The sequence below is a fragment of the Primulina tabacum genome, chromosome 4 (genome assembly GCF_025594145.1).
Source record: "Primulina tabacum isolate GXHZ01 chromosome 4, ASM2559414v2, whole genome shotgun sequence".
Classification (NCBI taxonomy): domain Eukaryota; kingdom Viridiplantae; phylum Streptophyta; class Magnoliopsida; order Lamiales; family Gesneriaceae; genus Primulina; species Primulina tabacum.
The window spans coordinates 22,278,816-22,289,030 of NC_134553.1; the positions used below are offsets into that span (position 1 = coordinate 22,278,816).

The window sequence follows — 10,215 nt, forward strand, 5'->3', positions numbered from 1 at the left end:
TATTGTGATTTGGTTACTTCTCGTTGTTCTAAAGTAGTTTGTGACTGGTTTGCAAGTTATATTGCTAACCGGATTAGTTAGTGTGTGAGATTATATCTGCTACGCATGTTGGTGTGATTATCAGGGATTTGTGATTCTCGTTTGTTGAATTTATTGTTGTGTTTGAGCTTTGCATATTTGATTTACATGGCACAAAAAAGGAAATCAAAAAAGGGTGCCTCCTCCTCTTCAAGTTTTGATTCGCACCGATTTTGGAATGAGGAAGCCCAGCATATTTATGAAAGCTCTATGACTCGGTCCATCATTCCAGAGAGGGGATTTAATTTATCGATAGCACGTGGTGTGATTGTGAATGAACTGGAACGAAGGCAATGGGTTGAATTTGCTCACCCTTCTCTAGATGCTGTGATCTCAGTTGTGCGGGTGTTCTATGCTAATCTGCGGATACTCCATGACGAGTCGAAAGTATTGGTGAGAGGTAAATTGGTATCGTTTGACTTTCAAACGATAAACATGATCTATTAGATGCCAAGCCTCGACCAAGACGAGTACAGTGAATTTCTAGAAGAGGGGGTTAATTATTCAGAGGTCATTCGGACCCTATGTCAGGCAGGTGCTACATGGAAAATGAGCTCGAGTGGTCCAATTTCTCTAAAGAAATTCAGATATGGGCCCCTAATGCAAGTGTGTGGACATCGTTCGTGTTGGCCCGGGTACTCCCATCCTCGCACTACCATGATGTAACCAAAGACAAAGTTGCATTTGTCTTTGCTAATTTAATGGGCAAATCTGTAGACTTGGGGAAAATAATATATGGATCGATTATGAGATCCGGCACAGGGTTAGCCACGGTCGCCCTTCCATGCCCTTATATTGTTACCGAGCTATGCAGATAGGCCGGCGTGTCATGGTCGCCTGATGAGCAAGTGCTTAAGCCGAAGGCCCCAATTGTTGCCTTCTTTGGAGCTGCCTCTTATATTCCCCACGAGTATCCAGATGAAGAGGAGCTCCCACAGCCACAGCTTCCACCGCCACCACCACCTGAGGCAGCCAGACAGCGCAGGGGAGACCGATTTTGTAGACTTGAGACAGAGATGGAGGACCAGAGGAGGTTACTAGTAGAGCAGCGCTAGGTGCTGGATTCGCTTCAGTACCGCACCGACCATTTCATGGGAAACATGATGGACTTCACTTCCGTACTTGCTCAGCGGTTCCCAACTATAGGTCCAGAGGATCCAATGTTTCCTCAGCCACCTGCATGGCCACCTCAGTACCCTGGAGCCCCTTACCAGCCCCCACCCCAGAACATGGACAAGGATGACAACGATGGTGACAGCGAGCACTGACGCTCATCGTGGGAGGTATGATTGTTCCGTTCTTTACGGTTTATACATTGAGGACAATGCATACTTTAAGTTTAGGGGGGTGATTTAATTTTGATGTTTATAAAAAAATAAAAAAAATAAAAAAAATTAGTCGTTAAATTGTTTTTTTTTAGAATTGTGGAATTAAGGTAATAACCAAATAATGATGAGAGTTGATCCGAAACACATGTTGTTCCATGATTACGAATCTTAATGCATGCTATCTTTACTTTACCGTTTACACATTAATTCACGATTGCTATTGTAACGCCCCAGATTCGACGACTGTCCTCATTGTATCAAGAAGAGTCTTTCCAGCGTGCTTATGTCCTCACTCACACGCACCCTGGTAAATTTCCCAGGAGATCACCCATCCCAAAATTGCTCCAAGTCAAGCACGCTTACCTTTGGAGTTCTTATGTGATGAGCTACCGAAAAGAAGATGCACCTTCGTGATATGAGTAGTACAAATCAAATCTTTTAAGCCCTCTTCAACTGTACAGTCCATTACATTGAACAGTCTCGAAATCCCTGTCATTCCCGTGTGGGTCGGTTCATTCATGTTCCCTCCACCTAGAAGCCTGCCAGGAGCCGCTCATTGTCCGTGCAACTGACGGCACCGGCGATCACCCCCCGCCCTCTTCGGCCCCGGGCCTCATAGCTATGATTGTTGATACATCCGATGTCAAGAGAGTGTTCATGTGATTTGTGAATTGGAATGTATGAATGGATTCCAAAACCTGCATGTTGATTACTTGCTGTTGATTTACATGTTCACTAACACAAAAATGATTCAAGAAATCATTTAATTTTGTTGGGCCTGTTTTTCCTTGAATAATTTGTCAATTGTTAGCCCTTTGAGCCTAAATGAGAATGAGATGTGTGATTTGTTCTGTTTGAATACCCGAAAACGTGATCTATCTGTGTTTGTTGATTGGTAAATTGAAAGTAGTCTAGAACATGGTTTGGCACTCATCGAGGCGAGATAAGGGTATTGTGTAACTAAGGGATGATTTAGGCGATTTTTGAAACGTTTGAGCCTTTCAAGCCTACCCATAACATCATATTATACCCTAGTGTCCCATGTTTGAGCTTAATGAAAATCGGATGGAGTGTGCCAAGGCACACAAAAGCCCTCATTCGTATCAATTCTAAATCCCTACGTTAACTACCAACTTTTGAGAATATATACCAATACCTACCGAAAATTGAGAGAAAACGAACTTGTGTATCACTACAAAAGTTCTTCTCCCTTGTGCGTGTATGAGAATATCATCGAAAAAAAAAGAGGAATAAGATGAAAAGAAAGAAATGAATTTCATTGATAAAAAAAATGATATTGAGGAAAGGGAGAAGGAAAAGATTGAACAAAGAATAAAAGAGTATGACGTATTGATGTGAAAAAGAGGACAAAATGGTGAATATGTTGTGGTAAAGCAAGTGGATGTGAAACAAGGGGAATGAGAAGCGTGTTGAAAAATAAATGGTTTGTTTCTCTCACTTTTGATTCCCTATCTTCATTTGTAGCCATTAACCATAGTCTAACGTTATAAGCTTAAAAGACCTATTAACCAAGTCACATGTACCCAATATACTAATGGAGAAGATTTGTCAAAGTTAAGCCTATGGACACATGAAAAATGCCGTCGATAAACATAGAATTTGATTGTGTACATGTGCGCATCTCATGATATTGACTTTGTTTGGTTAATTATTGTCTTCAGATTGCCATTTTGTTTAGCCAAATGTTACCCTATAAGTCCTGTTGATTTGTGAAGGTAAATGTGTGCCTCAATGATTTTGCTAATTACATATGTGTCGAGGAGTCCAAAATTTTATGAGATAAAAAGTTATGAACTTATTTTGGCATATGAAGTGGGTAAACGAGAATAGCAAAACACACACGCACGTGAACTGTGAGTAATGTGGCATGTGTTTGATTCAATATGATGGGGACTGTAATATCTGAGGCTAGTGGTTATCCTTTTATTCCACAATTCTAGTTCGTTCAGTTATTTTTTTTAGGATGTGTTGAGTCTAGTCTAGTTAATGTTTTATTTATTTTATTTTGCTCGGGACTAGCAAAAGTTTAAGTTTGGGGGGATTTGATAAGTGCATTTTGTGCATTTAAATTATCCCTATAATGCATTTAGATTGTTAGTTTTCTTGGGCAGAATTATGCGTTTTTTTTGTTATTTTTAGTGTGATTGCAGAAGTCTAGGTAAGGCTCGGACATGGACGTGAAAAGGAGCGAAAAATGACGCTTAGAAGAAAAATGTGAGCATTGCCCAGAATTGAAGCAGCAAGACCCGCGCATATGCGCGAGTCATGGGCGTGCATATGCGCACAAGAGAGGCAAGAAGAGAAGCAAAACAGAGAGTATCGCACATATGCGCGGGACTTGGGCGCGCATATGCGCGAGAGATGAAACTCACGTACAGAAGAACCTACGCATATGCGCGAGTTTAGGGCGCGCATATGCGCGCGACGCGAATCTAAGAATTAAATAGGTTACATCGTGGGCTTTGAAAGGGATTCGGAAATTTGAGAAGCAGCCGACATATCTTAGAGAAAAAGAGCAAAAGTCAGAGTAAGGAAAGACGGAACGCGAAGAACGGAGATAGAAGACGCTGAATCCAGACACGAAGACGCACTTTCATCTCCCTTCAACACGTTTCTAATTCGGTTCTTTACTTTTACGTTTTTAATGATTACAAACAGGTTTTGTATTGATTTAAATTCGACTATGAACTAATTTTATTTCCTAGAGATTGATGTAGTCTTGGTTGAACCTATGTTATTGATGTTTTGAATTTTCATGAATCAATTCATCGTGTTTATTTGTGATTTCTTGTCGTTAATGCTTTTGAATTACTGGCCATAATTCGATTGATCAAATTATTAAGATCTAACACTCGAGAGAGGGGATTAAAATTAGGACAGGAGAAATCACATCGTTAGACGTTTATAAGTTGCAAAAGACGTATAACTCTGACTGAATCCATAAGAGAACCTTGTTTGCATTTATTACGTGTTACGTGATTTTGAATAGACATATTAAAATCAGTAATAGGTAATACAGTTCTATTTATCACTTGAAAAAGGGAATAGGAAATTGCGAGTCCTTGGTTAGTAAACATGATGCGATTTAATTATATGTTAGTCAATTTTAATTTAGCATAGGGGAGAACCAGACGTAATCACATCTCTAGATTGCTTTACTTATTGAATTTCGACTGTGTGCATAAAATTTACATAATTCGCTATTTTATCTGAATTGATTATAAGCCATCTATTTGATTTCTCTAAATAAAGTGGAACTTTGTCAATTATGGTAATTAATATACAGTTTTAAATAACTACTACTCGTGGGATCGATATCTGTACTCTAACCAGTACTAAAACTTGACACCGTACATTTGCGATAGTGAAAATTCGCAACATTGTGAATCAATTGGGGTATGACATGAATGAATTTGCCGTACCATGATTTTCTGCATTGTTTTGTTATGAACTTCGAGAATTTGGAGGCATGTGTTAATGTATTGTACTTTTACTTCCTGATAGTTCTCCTGAGCCCTGAACATATACCATTTGGTCTCACCTTAAGAGTTGGGTTCACCTTCTCGTAGGAGTAAAGATTTAATTTTTCAGGAAATCAAATCCTATGCTGGTAGTTTAGAAACTATTGTTTCTACTCGACCATGAGATTTTAGGGAAAAAGGCAGCACAAAACTTCATCACTTTGAACCTGGAACTTAAGAAACCAGCATATATACTTCTTTAGTTCTATGCATAATCCAGCAAACATAATGATGTATATATAAATTTTTCTAATCATGTACTAGCGTTGAAAATAATGATAGATGGAGATGGTGTCCAAATTTCTTTTTGATTTAGATAATAGTTGCATGAATCTTTAGTGCAAAAGTGAAGCTACGTAGTGAATTCCTTAGTAAATTTTTCGGTGAAAAGTTCATGCACTGTTCTGAGGTGGTCTTTATCTCTAGCTAGAAATATTCTGGGTGATTAAATGGATGAGATGGATCCGAAGCAAGATAATTCATTTATTTAACTGAGTTGGTCTCTGTGGGGCTTGTATATTTAGACACATAATGGATGGTGTTCCAGCCTGGAAATATTTTTATAATAATTTTCCAATTAATCTTGTAATTGGAAGTAGTCTTGAGGGAATTATGTCTTTTATGTATTAACCACAAATATTTTCCAATATTTAGACCAAGATAATTTTCGGTTTTTTTAATATTAATTTATGAATAAGTTTGCCCTAAACTGGTAACAAATGAGAAATCTATGTCAGAAACCTTTTAATTTGACATGCCACTGGATTTTCTTTTTGCTGACGGTTGGTTACTTGAGATGCACCTATTAGTTTATTGCCAGTGCTGATATTTATCTATGTTCGAGGTTGGATGACATTATCTCAAGACTTCTTTGCTTCAATTTTTAAGGAAAAATAATTTGGTATAAGTGATATTAAAAGATCTATTGTTTGATTTTTTATTCTCCATGTTTTCAAAATTAAGTTTTGTTGATGGTTGTGCTACATTTTGGTGTGTTGGTTTGGTTGGGCAAGTGACTACTAAGTTTTAATCTTTTGAACAGTTTGATTGTGCGATTTTAACTAATCTCAGGAAAAGAATAAAAGATTTAGAGCGATGAAGAAAAAACAAGATCACATTCACACAATGAGCCGGAGAGGTTATGCTCGTTTGACTCACATTATGGTAATTTTTTTTATTTTTTATAATTTATGTAATTAGTGATATATACATATTTTGAATTATGTTCTAACGATTTTGTATATATTTCTATATTAAAGGAAAAGAGAAGCCCGACTGATATAAAATTACGAGATCGCAAGTTTGGATCGAAGGTCACAAGAAAAAAAATGGAGAGCCTAGTACTCAAGCTGTTGGAGAGAAAATGGTAATAATTATATTAACTTTGCATCATTTTTCTTGTATAAGGTAATGTGTAATTGGGAAAATGGAATTAACATGTGCATTTTTTGTTCCAAAGTAGATTACATATTTGGTTATTGGTTTCCATTCTCAAAATTTTGTTTTTTGCAGAAAGAAATACAAGAATGTCCACCTGATTCTCAAAATACAACTAACATTGTTGATGATGCAATTAGCCTTGTGTTTGGCAAGGAATCTCGGGGTAGAGTGCGCGGAATGGGCTTCGGAGTTACACCATCGAAAGTTGGAGCTTCTGTGAAACAAAATAAAACTGTTCAACAAGTTCAAACTATGGTACAAAGCCTTCAACAACAAATGCAACAAAATCAACTAGAAATGCAAGAAATGAGGTCCATGTTTTTACAAAATATGAATAAACAAAATAAGCAAGAACATGTTAGTAAAAACAACATTTAAAAAATGTGTTTGGCATATATACACACTTAAATGCTTCCGAATCATCATGATTACATCGCTTGACACGATTTGATTGTAAAATTAGGTTTCTAGTGGTGGTATTGGTAGTGGTATCGGGAATGAAGTTGGTAGCAATGGTGATATCGATATTGGTGCCAAGAAAAATGGTGATTTTGATCATGTTTCTCAGGTAATTAACTTTAAATTATGTAATTTTAAAGCGCAAAATTGTTACAAAAATAGACACGGTTGAATCAATAACTTTTCATTGTTTATCTGCAGTCAAATTTGAGGAATGTGAGTCCTGGAGATATTCGTGCTAATACTAAATGAAAGCTACTTCATTGGTGTGCTGATGAATTAGTTGTTGCAGAAGGTCGAATTGCATCCACAGATCCAAACACAAAAGTGCATCACGTTGTTCTTGGTAGATATTGTTGAAATGTTTGGGTTGATAAGGTTTTGGTGGAGAAAGTGGACCTAATTCGACCAAATGCTGAAATGCAATTTTTCGAGGACGCCATAGGAAGCACGGTCACATGGTTATCTAAATTTATAGTATTGTGGGATTGATACATATTCTACTGATTTGCATGTATTGAAAGTTTAATCATTGTTATATATGTACCAGCTAGTTGTTACAGATTTCGTATCTTGCTTTGGATTTTCAGACTTTCTGTTTTGATATACCGAAACACAATGAATTTTATCAATTTTGTGCTGATTAAACTTTTGGTTTATTGCTTGTGTCCATTCGAATGATTTTTTTAACGAATTTGATTTCGTGCGTCCTATCGATACTATTATCAACGGCGTGCGTATGTGCGCCGCGGATAATACTATCCATGCCGTGCGGATAATACTATCATCGGCGTGCGCATGCACGCCGTGGATAATACTATCAACGGCATGCATAGGCACGCCGCGGATGCTATTATCCGCAGCGTGTAAGGCACGCCGCGAATGCTATTATCTGCGGCGTGCATACGCACGCTGTTGAAAATAGTATCCGCGGCGCGCATACGCACGCCGTTGATAATCTTGAAGTTTTAACAGCTTGCAGTTGTGCGGCGTGCAATGCGCGCCGCGAAAAGTGAATTTGCACGCTGGGGAAAGCCATTTTTGTTGTAGTGGACCTTCTGCTCTCGATCGAATAAAAGTACAAGTACCCAAGCAACTTGATCGGAAGAAATTGGAAGCGACAATCAAAAATCAACGGCTTGAAGGAACAATAAATATTTGGATTACTAATGAGCTTTACAAAAATTTAACCTAATCCGTACTTAAAATATATCATAATCGTTTTTTTTAACCATGGGCTGGAGCCCACCCCAGCCTTTGGGGTGGCTCCGCCCCTGGCCGGAGATGATTCCGGCAACTGGGTTTCGAATCAAGTACCGCTCGTTCTTGGTCTCCATGTCATAAATGTCGTGTTTTCATGCATGTTTAAATTTTAAATTTAAGATTAAAATTGCTTGTATTATAATGAATTATCTGCTATAGCTTAAATTGTAGTTGATTTATTACTCTTCATGATATTCCGCATCTTTTATGAACATAGTTTAGTTCACATATATATGTTTTTGCGCTATATATTTGATATGATTGAGGGATTTGGGACACCGACCAAACAGGCCTAAAAGTTAGATTTTTTTGGGGCATAGCATAGCAAGTGACATCAATCACAAAAATTAAATATTGACCAATGTTAATGAAAATAATGGTTAAGAACTTTTTTTTGTTATTATAATAATAATAATTATTATTATTATCTTTTACTATCTTATCAAGTATCGGTCTATTAGAGAATGTCTATTTCACTAACAAAATTGATATATGCTAGGTATGTCACCTAACAGAATTACCATGATGTCCTTGTTGGATCTCGATTTTTTGGTGCCCAAACGCAGCAGAAGTTTAAAAATTTTTCTTTTATTTTGACAACCAAAATATATTTGTTTGAGCGCTAGTATGGTTTTATATGATCAAATATTAATAGGGTGTTAGAATTTATACCTTTGGTGAATTAATTCACTTGGCTCCAACTAATCCGGTGTAGATGGATATAACTCTTGATGAATTCTCAACAAACTTTCTTCAAAAACTGTTGGAAACTTAATTTCGGTTGTTTGACACACTAAGTTATTAATTTATAGGACTAACTGAACTACATAAATCAACTGACAGTTGCCTAACTGAAGATTAATGCGCAGTTTGTCGAAGACAATTGGAACCAACTGAACTGAACTTACGAAGATAACTGACTAATCAATTGAAAACTGATCATTTGTTATATTAAGTTGTGAGCTTATCAGATGATCATTCAGCTGTACAAGTCCTCAGTTGTTGAAAAGGACATTCAACCGACAATAGTACAAAGCAGACTGCAACTCGTAGTGGAACGCCGCATTTCAGAGCTTACAGTGTACGAATGTCAGAGGAATATTGAGGTTGCACTCAACAGATATAATGATTCAAATTATATTTAATGTTACCGTTGAAGAGAAGCCTATAAATAGGTGAGAAGTGCAATTAAGCAAATAATCGATCTATCTATTCTCTCAAGCTTGTTGTTACCTTGCTGAATCTATCGCTCTCACTCAAGAATCAAAAAGCTCACACTTATCTGATTTATTTGTAGCATTTGAGGCTACCTTTCGTGCTTACAAGCACAAACCGTTTTCTTGTTTATTTGATCTTAACTAGACCAGTTGTGCTAAGTTCAGTCGAAGAGCTGTGGGATATTTAGTAAACTAAGAGTTTTAGTTTTGGCAGTGTTAAGTCCAAACTGAAGTGGGTCTGTACAAGCCTTATATCGATCAAAGTCTTTAAGTGCATATCATATCCTTGTGATAAAAGGGGAGATGTAGGAGTTATTTCAATCTCCGAACATCCATAAATCTTTATGTGTTACTAATTCAATTATTTATTCTATCTTTCAGTCAGTTTATTTCCGCAACTGTTATCAGTTAAACTGATTGTCATTGTCTGACAAGATTTCTAGTTTCAGTTTGTCACAGCACTGACACTTCATTCGAAAATATTCTAAAATCTAGAGTGTTTATTCAACCCCTCTTCTAATTACATCTCAACCAATCAACCGATCCTAACAAGTGGTATCAGAGCAATTGAATCTTGTCTCGGAATATTCTTATTCACAAAACTGATCAACATTTCTTCATTCAATAAAATACCGATGTTTTCCAGGAGAAAATTTTGTCGACTGGAAAATCAGAATGCAGTTCATTTAGCTGCACAAGATGACGACATGTGGTATGTCACTACTGATGGTCCCATGAAGATCCTAAAATCAAATATAACAGTTGCCATTACTGATGAGGCACCTCATCGCATAGAAAAGCCCAGAGAGGAATGGACAACTGAGGATAAAAAGAAATCCAACCAAGATAATGTGGCTAAGGATATCTTATATAAAACGCTGGATAAAG

The 10,215-nt window shown here is 37.0% G+C and overlaps 1 protein-coding gene across 4 annotated transcripts in view; it reads left to right on the forward strand.

Moving 5' to 3' along the window:
• LOC142543190 (uncharacterized) overlaps positions 1 to 7,436 on the forward strand; it is a 78,731-nt gene extending 71,295 nt beyond the window's left edge. The window contains exons 4-8 of one of the 4 annotated variants that reach the window (XM_075650292.1): positions 6,020 to 6,086; positions 6,208 to 6,314; positions 6,461 to 6,745; positions 6,852 to 6,956; positions 7,049 to 7,436. In XM_075650292.1, coding sequence (XP_075506407.1) covers positions 6,312 to 6,314; positions 6,461 to 6,745; positions 6,852 to 6,956; positions 7,049 to 7,099 — 444 coding nt within the window. In that variant the 5' untranslated portion in view covers positions 6,020 to 6,086; positions 6,208 to 6,311 and the 3' untranslated portion in view covers positions 7,100 to 7,436. The remainder of the gene's footprint in view (positions 1 to 6,019; positions 6,087 to 6,207; positions 6,315 to 6,460; positions 6,746 to 6,851; positions 6,957 to 7,048) is intronic. The other 3 variants (XM_075650291.1, XM_075650295.1, XM_075650294.1) reach the window with 3 other exon arrangements.
• The last annotated feature ends 2,779 nt before the right edge of the window (positions 7,437 to 10,215 follow it).